This window comes from Kogia breviceps, chromosome 15, assembly GCF_026419965.1.
Source record: "Kogia breviceps isolate mKogBre1 chromosome 15, mKogBre1 haplotype 1, whole genome shotgun sequence".
NCBI classification, from domain to species: Eukaryota; Metazoa; Chordata; class Mammalia; order Artiodactyla; family Physeteridae; genus Kogia; species Kogia breviceps.
In genome coordinates, this window is record NC_081324.1 from 7,991,286 (window position 1) to 8,013,376 (window position 22,091).

Here is a 22,091-nt window from a genome sequence, read left to right on the forward strand (position 1 = left end):
CTGACTCAAACCTCAAGTTCCTATAATTGCTGTAATTACAGTATCTAATTTCAGGGTTATAGGAAGACTTATATGAGAATATTTAAGTTAATAAATTACTACAATAACTGATGTTTAGAAGTTTATAATAAAGACTAAATATTATAATGTAATATGTTAAATACTGGAACATTCAATTAAACACTGTTACATAAGATTAAATGAAACCCTGAATATTTGATCTGAGACCTAGGTAGATTAATTATTCATAATTTTTCACACTTTAAGATAAGGTGTTTCTTTACTCTCCTCAAAGGTTTCATTAAATCAACTACACGCACTTCAGTGGTCGAATTTACGTAATCCCACACATTATTGTTCATTTTACAGATGAGGAAAGGGTATTCCAGAGAGGCTAATTGATTAGCCCAGGATCACAGCACTCATAAATGCATACATCAGAGTTTATTTCCAGTTCTGACTCCAATCCTTTATGTTGCCCACTATACTATACATTCTGTCAAATACTCAGAAACTAGATTGAATTTATACTTTTCTCTTGCCTTTTCTAACACTGCTCAATCATAGTCACACATCAGAAAGATATTACTTTTTATAAAATCACCTGCATCTCTCCTTTCACTTAGCACGACTTTTAAGCTCTCTCACATTGTGACGGGTTTGTGTAATCTGCTGTAGAGCAGGTATCCCATGGTGCCCATCCACAGATATGATCCGTCCACTCACCCCATGACCAGAGGCCCAGATGCTCCATCTCTCAGCCCCCAGGAACAATCCTGCAACCAATAACCTGCACCTATCCCCTTGTGGATCTGTGTGAATCTCGCTGGGAGATGGACCAAGAAACAGGGTTAACAAATTAAAACACGTACATACAGCACAAAGGACATTAATATGCAAAAGCACAGTCGACCAAAGGGATACACAAATATCTCATTCAAATGGTTGCCCATGGAGAGAGAGGGGGATGGGAGTGGGATGTCAGTTTAAAAGGGAATAAATCAATAAAGAGAATAGATTTGCCTGAAGAATGAATGGTGCTGAGAAGTGCGATTAACTCAGCACTCAGCACCTAGAGAAAAAGAGATTATTCTTTGCTGTGTTGTTCATTGGCATTTTTTTTCTAATGAGGTTTATTTCACTTCCATTTTTCAGAGCATAAATATGAGTGGAAACGATAGAACTGGATGAGGAAAGGGAATAAACTATCAGATATTGTTCAAAAGAAGAAAAAAAAATATATATATATATATAAAGGTTAGGGATTGTGGTCCAAAAAATGTTGCCTAGAGTTAAAAGGAGAGGAAAAAAACAAATGACCATGCTCTAAACCCTACCATATAACCTGTGCTTAAAACATCTTGATTTCACTGAGTTCCTATCTCAGGCTACACTTTCTACCCACACACAATTCGTAAACGTTTTAGCTTAGAATATAGCACACATGAAGGGTTTGGTTTATCAAGTTCTGAAAGGGAGCAGAATTTCCCCTCTTTTCCCTTCTAGTTCTTTTGGTTGGCAATTAAAATAATATAAAGTAGTTAACCGGAGAAAAAGCAATTTATTACATGCACAGTGAGAATCCACTAAGTATGAAGAATTCCAAAGACAGCAAGACAAGGTGAGGCATATATTATTGTGGACTAAGGAGAAGGAGGTAGGGGGGTCTAAGGCTTCAGGGGGAAGTAAGGCAATTGACAGGAAGAAAAAGAGTTACTATTTGGTAAACAAATGTTTGCTGGGCCATACAAAGACAATGGGACACAGAGAGGACCTTGTTCAAAGGGACTTGGCTAGGTTCCTCCCCATCGACCACACCCCACACTCTACGATAGTTATCTATGGTGCTGGGAGGCCTGGCCCAGAAAGAAGCTATCTTAAATTCTTTCAGACAGCAAATTCTTTTAGACAGTAAGTGGAGTTCAAAGGTTCTTCCTGAGTCTTATGGGCCTTGATTGTTTTCAGCTCAAAATAATCCACATGCCAGAGTGGCACATTCTAGGGTGGTCTGTTCTGAACTCCATCAGAGACAATTTAGGTGGTTGGTAAAGTGAAGGAAGAGCAAGATCATGAAGAATGATTGCAGGAAATGGTACCCTTCAAATTATCCACAGAAAGTGGAGCAAAATTATTAGAAGGATTTAAATTAGCTGTATACAGGGACAAGGATGCAAGACCTCTGTTCATGTTGTAGTGCTATGATGTCTTGATTTTAGGGGCACCTGAGACTGCTCTACTGATGCTGGCCCAGTTAGAGGCACAGACTGTGCTGGTCCTTGCCCATATATTCCAGTTGGGGTGTCAGACAACAAATAATTAAACGCATAATTACAAATAGCCTTTAAGCACTGGAAGGAAAAGAAACATGGCCACCTGTTTCCGCTGCATCCTGTAAAAACCACCATCTTGACATTTATTTTGCTATATTTAACTTCAGACATTTATGTTGGACTACCCCCAGCCACACTGTAAACCTCTTCTTGGGAAGACTCACTCAAGTATATTCCAACATCTAACACAGAGGTTAGGAAGTAGTTAATATCAAATGAACTGGACTGGTTTTTACAGTTCAGTTCAGATCCTGGGTCTGTGGTTACCGCTTGTGTCCCCATGTGAACCTGAAGCTGGCCTCATTATTTTTTTTTTAATCTTAACCTGAAACACTTACCAGATCTTTACCATAGATAAATGTGAATTTCAGTCTATCGCTATTCTCACAGTCTTAAAATTAGCAGGGTGTAAATTAATGAGATTTCACCAAGATATATTTCAGGCTGGGAAAGAATTCCTGTGTCCTTCCAAATAAAGGCTTGCTTAAAAATCAGCTGTTAATTTAGATAATTCATGTTCTGTAGGTTTAAACAAAGTGTCTCTCACATACATCATTGCTGATGATATCAGACTTTTGAAAAGATTCACCTTTTTGACACCAGAAGCATTAAAATGTGAGGCCAGAGTTAGCTAAGCAGTAATAAGGTGATAATTGCTAAGTGTGAAGCCACACAGACAATGCATTTAGCAAAACACGAGAGAGTGAACTTACGGTGCTCAATAGTACCTATTCTTACCATCTGTTTAAGTGATTTTTTATCTTTTGAATTTCTCTCAAAACTAGAAGACATATCAATTTGTTTTGCACATTACAATGCTACAGGCAGACTACAATGGACTAAGAGCCTCATTTCTGTAGCAAGCCATTTCATTCATGCTCTACTAGTAAAATCTGTTACAGTAAACACGTGTGTTCAGTGGGGACCAAAGTTCTGAATTTGTCTCAATGGTGGCAGCCTTTTCTCATTAGACCAGTGGTTCTGATGTTTCACTAGACATTAGAATCATCTGAGAAGCTTTTAAAAAATACTCATGCACAGGCTCCACCCATAAAAATTGACTCGGCTACTGGAGATGAGGCTTGAGTATTAGTATTTTTACAACTCAATCAAAAGATGCTCAGAAGACCTACATAGACATTTCTCCAAAGACACAGAGATGGCCAAAAGGCACATGAAAAGATGCTCAACATCACTAATTATTAGAGAAATGCTAATCAAAACTACAATGAGATATCACCTCACACCAGTCAGAATGGCCATCATCAAAGTCTATAAACAATAAGTGCTGGAGAGGGTGTGGAGAAGAGGGAACTCTCCTACACAGCTGGTGGGAATGTAAATTGGTACAACCACTATGGAGAACAGTATGGATGTTCCTTAAAAAACTAAGAATAGAGCTACCATATCATCCAGCAATCCCACTCCTGGGCATATATCCAGAGAAAAACCATTGTTCAAAAGGATACATGCACCCCAATGTTTACTGCAGTGCTATTTACAATAGCCAAGACATGGAAGACCTAAATGTCCATTGAAAGATGAATGGATAAAGAAGATGTGGTATATTTATACACTGGAATATTACTCAGCCATTAAAAAGAATGAAATAATGCCATTTGTAGCAACATGTATGGACCTAGAAATGATCATACTAAGTGAAGTAAGTCAGACTGACAAATATATGCAGAATCTAAAAAAAAGATGCAAATGAACTTATTTACAAAACAGAAACAGATTCACAGCCTCAGAAAACAAACTTATGGTTACCAAAGGGGAAAGGTGGAGGGGAGGGATAAATTGGGGGGTTGGGATTGACATATACACATCACTGTATTTAAAATAGATAACCATCAAGGACCTACTGTTTAGCATAGGGAACCCTACTTAATATTCTGTAATAATGTAAATGGGAAAAGAATTTGAAAAAGAATAGATACATGTATATGTATAACTGAATCACTTTGCTGTACACTGGAAACTAACACAACATTGTTATTCAACTATACTCCAATATAAAATAATTTTTTTTTAATATCTCAAAAAATAATACTCCAAAGGGTATTTATTGTACAGACAGGTTAGAAAATCATATTAGACTTTGACCTTTACACTGGGAATGTATTTTATCTATAGCTATATTTGACTTAAAATTGTGCTGAGCACATATATCAAATTTCAGTTTTATGAAAAAAATCCATGAATTTCTGCAAGCAGGAATGTCATCTAAAAGTTAGGTGATTCTTTTTCCCTCACCATAGGACTTTTATTTGTCAATTACTGTAGGCTAACTCTCACCCTCTGCTGCTTGGTTTGTGAATTGTAGGCATCTAGGGGCTAAGAACTACTTGAGCCCTGATTTACATCTCTTTTAACACAAAATAGTCACTAAGTATTTTTAAAGTCCTCTTACTAATAGAATCTATTACTAAAATATAAATAGAGAAAATAAGAGTAAGTATTGAGCTACACTAAGGGAAAAGAATTTAACACAAAGAAGAAACTGAAATCGAGAGTAAATCAAATTAACAACTCAGCAAACTGAGTGATTAAACTCTTAGCTTTATAAACAAATCATTTGAGATTTAACTTACTTTTGCATCAGTTAAGATGCAGTTAAGATTTTGTATAACAGCCAATGTTTCCACAATTTGACCTACCACTGAGAATCAAAGACAATTAGTAATTCTGAATATATCAAGAGTCATATTATATTCATATCCTTTAAGCCCAATAATTCCACTTAGAAAACTTTTTTTCCAATGGGGAAAATAGGTCTATACAGTTGAATCTTAGAACAGCTTAGAAGTTAATCATCCTATAACTTAGAGTTGGCCCTACATGTGTGTGGATTCAACCAACCATGGACTGGGTAGAAAGTAGTATTTACTATCAAAAAATCTTCATATTAAGTGGACCCACAGAGTTCAAACCCATGTTGTTCAAGGGTCACCTGTACATGAAAGTAGTCATGGTAGAGTTATGTTGAGAAAAAATATCCAAACAACATTCAGTAAAGGAGGCTTGGTTGATTAAATAAATTTATATCCAAGGAAATAAATATTGTCCCATCCCTTGAAATACCAAGTATGAAAACTACATAGCAGCAGGAAAACTGATTATGGTAACTGGTAAAGCAGAGTATATTTCAAATGATGACTGCAATTCTGCATAAAATTGCCTAGGCATTATTTAATATACACTGAAGTAATATGATACGATGGTGTTATGATAGTTGATTTTTTAAATTTTTTTCCCTCTTTATATATGATATGATATTGTTTTACAAAATTTAAAATATTCCTAGGCAAGCCTTATCTCATTCAGTCCTTCAGTCTTCTTGATACTAGTTGTACAGTGTGGAACACCCACGTGTCTTAGTAATTGTTTATATTATACTCCTTGCTTCTTAGGTACTATCTGTTCCGTCTCTACCAACTTTGGTTATTGCATCATTATATTATTCATTAGACTGTTTTTCCCACCATATTTATTAAAGTGGTAAGTTATTTTGGTATTTTAATGTGGATATATATATAATTAGTTCTGCAATACAATAATGAAGTCTCAATTAAATTTTGCCATCACATAATGGCTTCAATGAAATGATGAGAAAAGAATGTTTGACTTCTAACAAATACACATCAAATTAGAAATTTTTTTTTTGGTAAGTTTGTTTAAAGAAAAGCAACTCATCCAAAAACAATTTTTTATTTTGCAAATTTCTTTAATCAGACCCTGGGTTTTCTCTTATGGGCCCCCAAGTGTCTATTTCTCTTTTCAGTATAGAGGATTAATATCTCATTTTCATTTATTTAAAATTTGTTGACTTGTGGGAGTTGGGAACTTTGTATTTGATAGCTCCAATTAAACATTAATTTAAACTAATTGTAATTTGAAGAATTTGTTACTATGAAATTAAAAAGCTCAGCAGTGAAACTGACAGAATTTCCCTTGCTTCTCTATGATAAGTCAAATTATGGAAATGTTGACTGCTATCTAATGCAAAATCTTATTTCCATGAGAAATATTTTCATTCCCAGCCACCAGAAAGCGTATGACCTTTAATCAAAGAAAAACTGAAGACTGACAACTGCAATTAAATCATCCAGATTACAATACCCATATGAGTTGATAGTGCTTTGGATCAGTCCTCTCCGGTGATCAACTGATTGGATGTAGAGGTGCAGAACACTGAACTATTTTGTGTTTTGAACATATATTTCAATGCATCTATTTTTAAGCTTCAGATATGAAATATGTCCAAATACTTATCCATATGGAATTATAGTTCCAAAAGATTCTATTTCAAAGCTGCACAAATTCCATTTGCCAAAGACCTCACAGGGCCATGCCCACCATTTATGCTTGGGAACTATATTCCTCCCACAGATGGGGCAACAAATATTAACATACACACACACACACCCTTTCACTCATTCCTGCTCTCACATACAACACAACACAGCCCATCTTCCTGGTCACAAATGTTTGTTTTCCTTCCTTCAGCATTCAAAAATTTTCACCCTTTCTCCAAGAGAAATTACCCAAGCAACCTTCCAATCACAGCCTTGATCTCAAAGATCTCATATCTATGTCAGATCTCAATACACCTTCTCTTGCTCCAGAATCTACATACTCAAAAGGCAAGTAATTTATACGCTCCTCCCTCACACACCCAATATGCTATAGTGAAACTAGGACAGGAAAACTGCAATGAAAACTTCCATGTAGAAAAGAAAATAGAAAATACTTAGGAAATCTAACTTTGCAGATGATTCAAGGAGCTCCTGTTCCGCTCATGGGGAATGCTGGCCTGGGTTCTCCTCCCTGATAATAGTTGCCTAGTCTGTAGTTCTGCATGGTCTTTGTTCTCTAGGTGGTCCTTTTGCGTTTTTCACCATGTCCTTATTTGAACATGGCTCTGGATGTTACTCCTTCTCAGGTGTTGACAGCATGCCCAGCCAGCACCTTGTCCGAGAAGTTTGGAGGAATGAAGTGTTCTTTCAAATCCTGAGAAATGGGCTTCCCTGGTGGCGCAGTGGTTGGGAGTCCGCCTGCCGATGCAGGGGACACGGGTTCGTGCCCCGGTCCGGGAGGATCCCACATGCCGCAGAGCGGCTGGGCCCGTGAGCCATGGCCGCTGAGCCTGTGCGTCCGGAGCCTGCGCTCCGCAATGGGAGAGGCCACAACAGTGAGAGGCCCGCGTACCACAAAAAAAAAAAAAAAAAAAAAATCCTGAGAAATCAGTCTATTCTATCCCAGGCTGGAAGCTCATTTGCCAGCGTATCTTTCACAAAAACAAGTCCATTTTTCTTTTGATTCTAGCAAATACCACAGGTCAGGTGGGCCATCTGCAGTTCTCTGGGAGACATTCTGTTGTCTCCGAGCGACCTACAACTGCCTTGAATCTGTGGGATGTTCTGAGAGAAGCACAATCTCATTCTCTTCTCCCTGTGCCATTTTGTTCAGCTTCAAGGATTTACACAAAATGACATTAATTAAGAGCTTTTAACAACAGGCTTGAAGGCCACACTGTTGAATGGGTTCTTGCCTAAGCTTAACCTTAATTGATGTTTTGTTGTTCAAAGCCATCCTCAGCTTTATGTATTACCATTTGCAAATGAAAATCAGACCCTGGCAGTCACAGAACGACTTAACTTTCTGTATTATCTTAACCTATCTTTTTGAACATTCGACAAGTCTTTTCTGAGTTCATCTCTCTCTTAGGCACTTGTCAAACACACCAATAGCAAACAAGAAATACTAGCTACATACCTGTTCATCTAAAAACCACAAGCTCCTTCTATCCATCATCAGCTTTCCAAGGTATTACAGGATATAATGTACCAAACCTTTCAAGACTCCATAAAATGCACTGCCATCATTCTAACCTCCAATAAGTTTTCTCACCACCTACTTCTGGCACTGGAGCCAATGTAATATAATTTAAAAATGCTGCTGTTTTTGTTTGAATGACCATACCATTCAGCTTTAGCTAAGTTTTCCTATAGCAACAAACAAATGCAAAATGTCAGTGGCTTATCACAACAAATATTGATTTTTTTTTACCCATGTGGATCCATTTGGGTCAGCAAAGGCTCTGCTTCCATATATCCTTCCCACTTCACATTCGCGCTGAGAGGATGATGTCTGCTTTGCGGCTGCTGGCCTCATGACATGAGACAAGGCAGAAAAGACACATGGGAAAAGAGGCATGGCAGAGCCCTGTTTGGGCTCATAAAGCCCCTGATGGTAAGTCGCACACGGAGCTTCTGATCGTCAGGCAAAGCAAGCGTCACATGTGCCAAGGCTGATGTTGATGATGTGAGAAGAATGATTCTCCTACAGGGAGGGGCAACTAACAGAATCCTTCTTAAGACCACAGCCGTTTTGTTTTGTTTTTCTGCGGTACACGGGCCTCTCACTGCTGTGGCCTCTCCCGTCGCGGAGCACAGGCTCCGGACGCGCAGGCGCAGCGGCCACGGCTCACGGGCCCAGCCGCTCCGCGGCACGTGGGATCCTCCCGGACCGGGGCGCGAACCCGTGTCCCCTGCATCGGCAGGCGGACTCCCAACCACGGCGCCACCAGGGAAGCCCGACCACAGCCGTTTTTAAAATGACATGATTAGATGGCTGAATCAGATTTTTGGGAACTAGTACTTTGTTAGCCCTGGCAAACTGTGTATTATCACAATTTCCTTGCTGATGATTCAGTCCCAAGCAATTTCTTAAAGCCTATATTGGCAAACACAAAGTTTATTTACCACCATCTGCAACAAATGCTTTTATATCAAAACTATTCACAAGAATAATGGCTATGATGAAAATAAAAACCCCAAACCACTCTCTTGAGCCTTCCTACTACATTCCTCTCCTGACTTACTCTTCCACAGTCCAGCCTCACTACCCATGCACACCATTAAAAAGTACATATATGTCTTCATAAAAAGAGACATCAAGGATGAAATGCCCACAGACAAGTCAGCGCTAGTAAGATCAGGGACGATGTATGAGCCTCACTGGTCAAGTAATTCTATTTTCATGTGATGGTATTAGATTAGAAAATCTGGTTTGCTTGACTGGAATAGTTTTGATGAAAAATTAAATCTTAAAATGTGGGCTGTGTTCTGTTACTGAATTACCCCTTGGAAAAACAATTCCAGGAGTCATGTATCACAATGTTCTTTACAGCACTATTTACAATAGCCAGGACCTGGAAGCAACCTAAGTGTCCATCGACAGATGAATGGATAAAGAAGATGTGGCACATATATACAATGGAATATTACTCAGCCATAAAAAGAAATGAAACTGAGTTATTTGTAGTGAGGTGGATAGACCTGGAGTCTGTCATACAGAGTGAAGTTAAGTCAGAAGGAGAAAAACAAATACCGTATGCTAACACATATATATGGAATCTAAGAAAAAAAATGTCATGAAGAACCTAGGGGCAAGACAGGAATAAAACACAGACCTACTAGAGAATGGACTTGAGGACGGGGAGGGGGAAGGGTAAGCTGTGACGAAGTGAGAGAGTGGCATGGACATATATACACTACCACATGTAGAATAGCTAGCTAGCGGGAAGCAGCCGCATAGCACAGGGAGATCATCTCGGTGCTTCGTGACCACCTAGAGGGGTGGGATAGGGAGGGTGGGAGGGAGGGAGATGAAAGAGGGAAGAGATATGGGAACATATGTATATGTATAGCTGATTCGCTTTGTTGTAAAGCAGAAACTAACACACCATTGTAAAGCAATTATACTCCAATAAGGATGTTAAAAAAATAAAATAAAATAAAAAACAAATATAAAAAAAAAACCCCAAAAAACCAATTCCGTTTTCTTTTTTAAATTTCCAACTGTTTGGCATTATCTGCAAACAGTCTCTCTAACCAGGGAAGTAATTATTTTTGCCTCAAAAGTTGTCCGCTAGAAGCAGATGCCGTGCCTGGAACCCCATCTGAAGTAATTGCAGCCCTGGGGTGGCAGACGCTATCACACTGCCAGTGGAGACAGCTTCTTTCAAGAAAAATCTCTTTGTTGTTTGTAATTGCTGCTGAAATCACACCTCCCTGTTGCAGGTGTACTCTCAAGGTATCCCGTTCTTAAACATGCCATAAACCATTAGCAAGTTGACCTTTCACGACAAAACAAGATGCCTACATTCTTTAAACATCAGAGAGTGCTGGGGAGAATATATATATCACAACATGTAATCACAACATACATCATGTTTCTGTAATATACAGAATTAAAGCTTAAAACGTAAAACAGCAAGTTTTAATGATACCTAGGGTACCATGCCTCCCCACACGACCAAGCTAAAACATATCTGAAGCTATAGGGCACACATAAACAATGCACTCCTAACACTACAAAAATGAGCATATTGTTGACATAATAGTTTCCTCTCCTTACACTTACACTTTTTTGTCGATTTTAATTTTTAAAAATGTGAAGTTTTTACCTCAAGTAATGCTGTATGCCAATAAAAAAGAAAATGCTTTTTCTATGCTATCAAATGCAATTTTGAATCTACGTGACATATATTCCACTTATAAGATACCTTAGTTTCTTTTTGGTTGAGTCGCCATTTTAGTTCTTCTACTTGAAATCTCAGTTTCTTCACTTCGGCCTCATTTTGATCCATGAGGTTGTTGACGTGGGTCATTTCTGCCGTCTTTGCCGGGTGCTGCCTGCTTAGTTTATGGTAGGCATGTGGAAGGTCCAACAGCTCCTTTGAAAAGAAAACAGGGATTCCATTATTTATAGTTTACTCTGATAAAGTCAGAAGAATGGCAACTTGCTTGGAAAAAAAAATAGAAAAGCACTTTAGGAAGAATTCAGATTAGGTAGCTTTTCATCTGGGACTCTACATTTATGCAATTAAATATTAGGATTAGCATATACCTATAGGTGGAAGGTGTATTTCTGTGTGGCTAAAATACAGTGCAACTCTTTACGTGCTTGAGGGAATGACCCATTTTTCATGCCATGCAAATTTAGGGTTTTTTTTTTGTTTTTTAAAAATTATTTATTTATTTATTTTTGCTGTGTTGGGTCTTCGTTTCTTTGCAAGGGCTTTCTCTAGTTGTGGCATGCGGGGGCCACTCTTCATCGCGGTGCGCGGGCCTCTCACTATCGCGGCCTCTCTTGTTACGGAGCACAAGCTCCAGATGCGCAGGCTCAGTAATTGTGGCTCACGGGCTTAGTTGCTCCGCGGCATGTGGGATCTTCCCGGACCGGGGCTCGAACCCTTGTCCCCTGCATTAGCAGGCAGATTCTCAACCACTGTGCCACCAGGGAAGCCCGCAAATTTAGTTTTTATGTATGCTTTCCAAAAGAGGAATCTCATATCCATAAATGAAGAATAAAATATAATACAAATAAGTGCAAGAAGAACTGTTCATCTGCTAAATCAGCCAAAGTATTAAAAGTTAGCAGACTATCTGCTTTTAATTTTTTTTCTTAAAAAAAAAAAAGGTTTGGTTCTGCTGTACTCATGCCGTGAATAGCACCGTCCTGAAACCACATGAATCTGGCTCAGAGACCTGAAGGGGCTGAGCCTGGGGAAAATCCAGCGTGAATCCACCGTGAAGTGACTGGATCTCCATAAGTCTTTTTATAATCAACATTCTACAAGACATGAATTGACAGGTTACATTAATTGGCCTCAGATTATAATTAATGTAGTTTCTAATTTTCGCTAAAATTTGCTGTGCAAAATTAACAATACTGTCATTGTTGAAATTATCTTTGTTAAAACTATGAAGAAAAAAAATAACCGCTAATTCCTCATGATGCTATAATACTTTAAGAAAGTCCTAGGATGTTTTTGTAATTTCCTGAAAAATACTGTCATAATTCTTACTAGTTAAAAACACATAGTTAAATTTTTTTAGGACAACCAGGTAGACAATTGGAGATGGAATCTTTACTCACATCTTATACTACTACTATTACTAATAAGAACAATAAAAAAAGAATCAGATTTGCTAGTAAAAAAAAAAGAAGAAAAAAGCCATAAAGCATTGAAAAACACTGGAAAAAATGTAAATTTTTTTAAATTACCAAATAGGGAAAGGTTTACAAAGTATGATTATGAGATCATAGACTAATAATTTTAATCACAGTAAGTATACAATTTGTGTATAGCAAATAGTTTGTCCTACACAGAAAATGTTGTAACAAGGGACAAGTCTCTTACTATATGAAGTTATATCAAGTCTGTGCAAATTGACTTGATATAAAATATGGAAGGAGAGAGTTCAAAGAAAAGCATATAGAGTATCTGTTAAACATTGAAAGCTATTCATCTTCACCCAAAACTCAGGAAAAACCTTTCCAATTTCTGTAACATATTGACATGACAAAATTACAGAATAGCTGGGATCAAGGGTAGGAAGGAGGGGAGAGAAGTGGGTGTGGCTAAGGGCAGATCAGGGATCCTTGTCTTGATGAAAAGTTCTGTGTTTTGACTGTATTGATGTCAATATCCTGGTTGTGATACCCTACCATAGTTTTGAAAGATGATACCACTGGCGGAAATTGGGGAAAAGGTACATAGATCTCTCTGTGTTATTTCTTACAGCTGCATATAAATCTACAATTATCAAAAATAAAAGTATAATGAAAAGAAACACATCAAGGTGCTATTCCTCATGTCTTCAGACTGGCAAGATTATGTGTGATAAAATCATCTGTTGGTAAAATGTGAAGAAACTGAGATTCATTCATAGAAAAATGTTGGCAAAACTATTTAACATGAAAAGTGCATTAAAACTCCAACCCAGCCATTCTACTTCCAGGAATGTGTTCTACAGATACACACACAGTTGTGTGAAATGCTGTATGCATGTGAACATGTAGCGCAGTGTTATTTTTATGTTAATAGTGAATGATCGGAAATGAGGATCATCATCATAATATCATCATATGGAGCTGATTAAATAAAAAGCCATTAAGCTTTTTAATGCTTAAAATATAATAGGCCAGCCTTCTGTATATTGATATGATCTCTCTCAATATTCTATTAAGTAAAGCAAAATGCAAAACAGTGTGATGCATATGTTATTACAGGCAAAAAAAAAAGCTGATGTAAAGTGAATTTTGATATGACACCACTGATTACTGGCAGCCTCTTGGTGTCTATGAAACACAGAATTCCAACCAAACAGGTAGATGTCCTGCAGATGTGAGAAGAGGGTGTGGACTAGAGCTCAGGACCTGGAGAGAATTGCTGACCACCACTGTCAGGAAGCCAGGAGCGGAAAAGGCGGAGGAGGAAAAGGCAGAGGAGGGCTCCCACACCCACCAGCCACCCACCGCGCCTCCATGGCAATCTGTCAAATAACTGAGAAATTCCTGGAATCTTGCTGCTGTTCTGAAGACCCCGGTCCAGCCAAGAGTCAGAATCACAACCATTGGTATTTAAACCTGAGCAATGCCCGAAGGGCAGCTGGGAACAGGCACACTTGGACAGGCAGCTCGACCCCTGTTGATGGGACAGGCTCACGGCCCCTTCCCTTGCCTCACAGTAACAGTGCAGTTTACGGCTTCATGACAGTGTTTTATCAAATTACATCACAAACCACATTTAAAATGCAAACAGATTTCTCCTTTCTTCTCTTCAGAGTACAATTTTTCCAATGCCAAATTATATACCTTATGCTTTCACAGAAAGATATGCAGTAGGGAACACAATTCTATTATTTGGAATGACAATGGAGCATTTAATGAAAGATTTTCTTGATCTGGCAAACAAAGAATTTGCCACAAAAGTAATGCAGAGCTTAATGGAAGAGTTCTAGCAAATCTGTAAAATGATGGCTTTTCCTCAGGAATTATGCACCCAATTGCACCTACCTAAAAAACCTTTGTGATTTAGTAAAATTATTTCTCAGATAGTCAATGCTTTGACTTTAGACTTGTACAATTCACTTAGACTGGTTTAAATGGAGCTCAGTAAACAAGAAGAACCTTTGAGATGTGCATATAGGAAGGGAGGGAAGGAGGGAAGAAGGGAGGAAAAACATTGCTGTTTGTCAGTACCAATTCCACCCCAAGCATGTGTCATCCTTGTAGGCAGACCTCTAGCATTCATGCTCTACTGCATGGCCATGTGCTTGGGGAAGGTCACCTTATTCTCAGGCCCAGGAGGTGGATATGTGTCTATCCATGTGTCACAGCGTCTATTCTCTGTGAGTGGTCCCCAAGCCTGCAGCATCAGCATATCCTGAGAACTCCATCCAAGATCTACTGAATCAGCAGCTCAGGAGTTGAGGCCTAGCAACCTTGGGTTTAACAAGCCCTCCAGATGTTTATAATTCAACATAAAGTTTGAGGACCACTAGTATATGCCACCTTGTAATAAACTTTACTCTTGCCAGTAAATGTTTTAGGAAGGTATATGGAACCTAACTGAGCAATGAAATATGAGACGTCTCCTTGGGTGGGAGGAGGTGATCTAGGATTTTTAAGCACTTAAAACTACACAGGGAAGATGTATGCCTGGAGGTACTGATACAACAGTCTGGGCCAATAGGAGAATCATGCTTACAACTGAGGTCCGCTGACCTGGCCTGGCCTTGGGCACATTTCGTTATGAGAAAATATATCAAACTGTATCTATAACCAAATGTATTTTAATTATGTTCATAGGATACCTTTTACTTCCTATTCTAAAAAGATGAAAACTAGATTTCAACATAGGAGAAAAAAATTATTTCATTAGTAAGGATATTTTTAAAAAATCAGTTTAGGGTGAAAGAGATTAGAATTAGCCTAGTACCTACTATCACTGAACTCTTCACATACCTTCTCTCTCTTGTCTTTTCTATTTTCCCCATTCAGTGGAGAGGCTATACACATTGCTTATGGCCAAACTAGCTGTAAATTACTCCTCCTTTTCTCATTGTTTCAAAACAATACCCCAGCTGGCTATAACTTTGTTATCAGGCCTTATCTTCTAAGACTTCACAGGTTCTTTGACATTTTAATGCATTAGTTCATCAACACCCCCATTTTACTTTCAGGAGAGAGATGATTTCTTCCTCAATTCTCAAAGCTATGACCTTTAGACTCATTTTTTTTTGGTTATTCTTGAGATGAGATTCCCCCCACCCCCAGTTCTTTCCTTGAGTGCATGTTAAAGGCACACAAACCATAATCCCCTGAATATGTTTTGTTTGATGCTTTTATCTGAAATCTCAATTTCCTCTGTAGCTTGCTTACAGACCTCCAGTTGGAAGGCATCCAAATAGATGTTCATTTAAAGAGTTAATAATTTGCATATAAAAAGAGAATAAGTCAATAATAAAAATCCATATGGATTTTTAGAGCAAGCTTATTCTAATATATTTTTGATGGTAGAAATACATAAAACCATGATGTCATATATTTTATTTTGGCAGAGAAAAATCTGAATAGAAATTAAACATATAAAAATATACAGTACTAGAGAGTATTTGTCAGTATGTAATCCTTGATAAATCCAAAGCTATAAAACTGAACAGTAAATATAATTCACAATCCTTTTATAAGTTGATATGAATAATAATGTTGGATCGATATAGAAAATAAGCATATACAATGTGTTTGTATACAGATATTTCTGATAGAATAACATTAGTTCCTCAAATAGATTGACTGTTTCTAGTGATGTGAAGAATTTGATAGCAGGTTTTAAATTCTGTATATGGCTTATGAAATCATGCATTAGTTTGTGCTCTTGTAAGTAAGGATATTGCTTTCTCCATAGAATTAATATTGTAGCCGATACATGAAGTACTGAAGCTTAACTGATTAAGCCAAGTTGCCAGAACTAAAATACATTTTCTTATCATTTTAAACGACATAATGAAACGCTGGTTAAAAATGAATCAAATAAGTTTATATGCATCAATTTGAAGGAAAAACAAAATGACATACAGAAAATTTTAAAGTATTATTATATATGTTATTTGTTCAATTTTTTTTTTTTTTTTTTTTTTTTTTTTTGCGGTACGCGGGCCTCTCACTGCTGTGGCCTCTCCCGTCGCGGAGCACAGGCTCCGGACGCGCAGGCTCAGCGGTCATGGCTCACGGGCCCAGCCGCTCCGCGGCACGTGGGATCCTCCCGGACCGGGGCACGAACCCGTTTCCCCTGCATCGGCAGGCGGACTCCCAACCACGGCGCCACCAGGGGAGCCCTGTTTGTTCAATTTTTTTAAAAATCCATAGAAAATTAGAAATTTCGGCATCTGTAATTTCAAACATGCATAACAATACTGTACTGTTATGTAGAGAACCTGAAATTCTCAGTATATGATTCAACTATATTTAATAAAGGGAAACACATAAAATTGGAAATAGCTAGCTCATGGTCTGTTGATAGCCTTGTTAGACTCCAGCTGTGAGTAATAACGCTATCAACAAGGGCAGATTTTCTCTTCTCAAAAGTTGACTCAGGCACATTGGGTGGTTATTACAATCAAATCCATCTACTTGAATAAAGAATCACAAGCTCATCCAAATTAAGTGCATTAGAAAAATATCTTGTACCACCTACTAATTAGGATGTCAGTCTCTATATCTTCAATTCTGACCTCAAGAAATACAGAAATCAAAGGAACGTATATTTCTACAGAATTCAGTGTTATTCATAAACATTTATGATACTTGGTGTCAGATAATAGCTTTAAAATGAGAACATTTTTGTGGTCTCAAGTGGCATCTTCCGAGGGTTCATTTAATATATGTTAAGTATAGTGATTTTAGTGCTCGTTGTAGACTTGACACATTATCAGTGATTCAAGGAGCATTTACTGAGTGTCTACCACGTGCCATGTAGACTGGCTTCTACATTCTATATATAAAAGCAAACAAGGCAGACACAATTTTTAACCTCACAGACATTAGAACCTAGTAGAGGTAATAGATTAAAGACAATCAAACAAGCAAATTTTCCCATTGTGACAAATACTAAGAGATAATCCAATGAGCTAATAAGAACTTCCATGCTGTCCCACTTCCTTACCTAAGTACCTGGAACTGAAGGGCTACAAAATGACAAGCTAAAAGCTGACAGTTACAGATCCTTGAGTCACCACATGGAGAAGAAACACCAAGGAGAGCCTCCTGGCTTCAATGGATTAAGAAATGAGCAAAAAATAAACTTGTATCAGCTGCAGAGATCTGGAATGCGTTGTAGCGCTCTATCCTCACTAATAGCCTAGCACAATAATATTAGGTTACACCAATTGACATGCTTAAAAAACATTTTGATTGACTAATTCACTGGCAGTTTCAGTGCATATCAAAGGTTACTTGGCTTTTAGTCATTTTTAAATTGACTCATTTTACAAAAAGATATCTGGGGCTTCCCTGGTGGCGCAGTGGTTGGGAGTCCGCCTGCCGATGCAGGGGACGCGGGTTCGTGCCCCGGTCCGGGAGGATCCCACATGCCGCGGAGCGGCTGGGCCCGTGAGCCGTGGCCGCTGAGCCTGTGCGTCCGGAGCCTGTGCTCCGCAACGGGAGAGGCCACAACAGTGAGAGGCCCGCATACTGCAAAAAAAAAAAAAAAAAAAAAAAAAAAAGATATCTGTCTCTCAGATACACCATCAGGGTTATAGGGACAGAGCTTTTTTGGGTCTTCTTTATCTGTAGTGTGTTAAATAGTGCCTGGAACACTGACAGTGCTCAACAAATGATAAATGAATGTATGAATAAATGAATGTACTTACAAAATGTCGTACTGATTGGTGAAGCAAACAACAAAATGTGTTTATGATTCTAGATTGTATGCAGGCTGGATTGTACTGTGAACGGGAAAAGGAAAAGTCTCTTTACACTCATTTTCTTTTCATAGCAAGCATGAATCACCAATTCAATCTACACATAATAAAGTTTTGTAATAGTTGGCGATACATGAAAATATTTATTGTAATACATATCCTGACTCTGTGTGATATTTATAGATTTCTAAAGAATTGCAAATATGGCTATTAACCCTCTGGCTAAACCCTAAGTTGCAGGTACAATGTAGTACTCATACAGCATCCTTTGTCTCCAGAGAACATACAAACATTAAGTTAAACCCTGAATTGTTAGTCACCAAGATTGTAGATGGAATCAGAAGTTCTTTTTCTATTTTCCAGGCCCCCATGGGGGAACAGAGAGAGAGAGATCAATGACTCGCACTCAGTGGGAATGCATCACTCCCACACAGTTTTTTCTTAAAGCCACGCACACGTAGCTAAGTAATGCTGTATAACCAAACTTTCCAACCTTCTCTCTACCCACACTGAGAAGAGCCCTGTAATTGTACAAAGCTACAAATGTTCAGAGAAAATACTCTTCTGTGGAAAATATTTCATTTGATAAATCAGGGATTCTCCAGGTCCTCCGTGCAGCCCTTTTACATGAAAGTGGTTCTGCATATACAGCAAACTCTCCTGATAGATAAGGGTACTGCTTTTGCTCATAATTCTAGGGAAATAAATAATTTAAATAAAATACATAGACTTGTGTATTGAGTTTGACAGACCCAACAGCCAAACAATTCCTACTTCCATTTGTGGAAAAGAAAGAGCAGAAGGGTCAATAAAGGCGAGAAAAAGGAAGGGATCAGAAAGGCCAGTAGAAATAAAACCACATAAGTGTTCATAAAAATGAATCCGAGGGCTTCCGTGGTGGCGCCGTGGTTGCGAGTCCGTCTACCGATGCGGGGGACGCGGGTTCGTGCCCCGGTCCGGGAAGATCCCACATGTCGCGGAGCGGCTGGGCCCGTGAGCCGTGGCCGCTGAGCCTGCGCGTCCGGAGCCTGTGCTCCGCAATGGGAGAGGCCACAACAGTGAGAGGCCCGCGTACCGAAAAAAAAAAAAAAAAAAAAAAAAAAAAAAAAAAGACAGAGAAAATTCTCAGAAGAGGAAAAACAATAATCCAAGAAATGAAAAAATATTAATAAGGATATCGATATAGAAATGGTAAGAAAGACACTCTCCTATACCGCTGAAGGAAAATGTAAATTTTCATGACATTAAGATAATTTATGAAAATATATCAACAGTTCTTAACTCTGTCCTAGATTTTATAACAAGAAAATTATTCCAGGAAAATACTATATATATATATATATATATACATATATGTGTATATATATATATGAATATATATGTGAATGAAAGTTTTATGTTCAAAAATAGTCACTCTGCATTACATCTAACGACAATAATGTTAAAAAGTAATCTATAGGATTGGACCCTTATTGAATACATTATAATTAATCCTTACACAGTAATATCATGAGCCCTTAAATTATGTGCGAAGAATTTTGATGATGCAACAATCATGAGGCTATATAATGTAGAATAACAAAGCACAAGGCACAATTTTATGTACATAATGACTCCAGTTATGTATGTATGTATGTATGTATACACCACACAAACACACAGTAACAAGACATACATGAAATAGGGTTGTTACTTTTGTCCAGTTTTACATAAGACCTCAACACTGAGAACAAAGGATTCTTAAGCTCCTCTCCTTCTGAAACAAATGACCAGAAAGAAAGATAAAAGTGTGGTAGAAACCCTGTCCTGTACCCACTAGGCCCTGCCTACCTGGAGGGTGTGTAATGGGTGGATCATAGGTGGACAGGGAGACCCTGGGAAGGCCTGTTATCTGAGCCCTGGGGCAGTTTCTCTCCTCTGTCCTGGGAAATGGAATGGAGTTACCTGCCCCACATGAAGATAAATCAATTTTTCCAGAGAAAACTCTTAAAAGTGTCACCTGGTGTTCGGGGGACAGACCGATTCCTCGTGGATGATGTTTCAAAAGGAGTCTATCAAGTTGAAAGATGAACTGTTGACGTAGAAAAGATTGAAAAGGGTTTTTCTGCCATTGCATTCCTAAAAATATTGTATAACTTGTTATTAAATAAATATTAACCTCTAAAATGTTACTCTTCCCTGGAATACAAGTGGACCATCATTTTTGACAGAGTATTTGCTGTGGGAACAAGATGAGAGATCACAGGTGTACAGATTGAGTGTGCCTTTTACTTTCTGTTGAAATAACCAAACTTAGATCTAGAACCCCAAAGCTAACTCAGTTTTCCAATTTGATCTGAGAAAGATCGAGCATATTTTATTCACAGCCTCAGATTGTCTCAGAACTCAGGAATTAAACACCTATTCACAGCATTTATTAACATTTAACCCTCCAGGTCACCTCTATATCTGGAAACCATTACCTGTTCCCTGTATGAAATTATCAAAACTACCCTATAGGTTAATGTTAATCGGCTCTTTAAGGTGATCTCATAGGGAGTCTGGAAATATAAACCAGTTTAATGAGTGATAAATTCAGGCACACAAATAAATCCTTCAGTGTGGAGTAACTGAACTGCTTCTCTCCTCTCGTCGTGTTGGTGCTTCAAAAAGAGAAGCATTAGAAGCCAAAGTTAGGTAAAACATTAAAATCAAATTAGGAAAACAAATAAGTTAGTTCACCTAAAACTAAAAGGAAGTCTCCCCATACCTGATTTCCAAGAGTTGCCTCTTGTACAAAGTGGGTCCCTTTGTGGTTGCCGTCATGAGTCATGAGTTCAACAGTGTGCTATTGCGTGGGTTAAGGAATGGAGTTTCTCGGGGAAACAGCAAGTTGGAAAGGTTGGATTCACAACAGAAGAAAAGGCATGGGTCCCACACATCAAGGAAAACTGCCAGAGCTAGAAACCCTGGATGTGTCCTCCAGTCAAGGGACGGCCCTTCCTCCTGCTACGCTACTTAGCGGTGTCTGGCAATTGGAACCTGGGTGCTGGCTGTCGACACAGATAGTAGTAAGTGCCATTTGCCCAGAACCTGGAACATTTGGGTGGCTCACAGAGAGCCAATTGATAACTTTGGAAAATGTAGTGAGCCCTGTGTTACATGTGTAACACATTCCTGGCCTAAGGGAGCTCACATTCTACTAGAAAAATGAGATGAGTTAAAATACATGAAAATAGAATACGATGAGTGCTGTGTCAGGGCTGGGAATGGTTGCTATAAACACAGTTGGAGAAAATCCGAATAACTTTCCTACACAGACAACTTATTCCAACTCCTGTTATTCATGTTAAAGTTACTTGTGTCACTGGTAGCTGCTATCATCTCATTTGCTCTTTTTAAATTTTGGTGCTAAAAACAGGAATTTAAGAGACTTTAACATCTGCCATCACTACCTGATAAATGTCCTTTATTTGTACATGTTCTTGTCATCTTATGAACAGGCCTAAGTCTCAGGAGGGAAAAAGTGATTCTACAAATAGGTTTTTGATTTTTTTTGTTTGCAACTTTAAGTATCCTCCCACGTTCTTAATTGAAAATTAGGCCACAGACATTGTTTTTATACTTTTTTTATATTTACATGCTATAGCTATTCAATAAAAATCACTCATGTAAAGTGTCTGTAACAAATTTTAAATATAACCCTTTACATACAAAATTGAACAGGGTTAAAAGGTCCTATATCATAATTTTTAAATAAGTGAAATATATTAGTGGTTATTTCAGTCTGTATAAGCCCAAGTGTTACACACACAGATACTAACACAGTCTAACACAATTGCAAGAAAGAGTTCCTTCCACCATGAAAATGGTACATTTCTTCCAAAGGCACAAATGCACTTACAGATGCAGAAGTAAGACAATGATAAATGCAATTCTGTTATATAAGAAGGCATTTTCTTCTAAATCCTTTATGTGGAAAATTTTCTTGAAATGCTATAAA

General features: G+C 38.1%; 1 protein-coding gene across 8 annotated transcripts in view; it reads right to left on the bottom strand.

Moving 5' to 3' along the window:
- Positions 1-22,091, bottom strand: part of CCDC102B (coiled-coil domain containing 102B) — a 246,363-nt gene that overhangs the window by 44,652 nt on the left and 179,620 nt on the right. For all 8 annotated transcript variants that reach the window (XM_067014941.1, XM_067014939.1, XM_067014935.1 and 5 more), the window contains one exon: positions 10,903-11,073. In XM_067014941.1, coding sequence (XP_066871042.1) covers positions 10,903-11,073 — 171 coding nt within the window. The remainder of the gene's footprint in view (positions 1-10,902; positions 11,074-22,091) is intronic.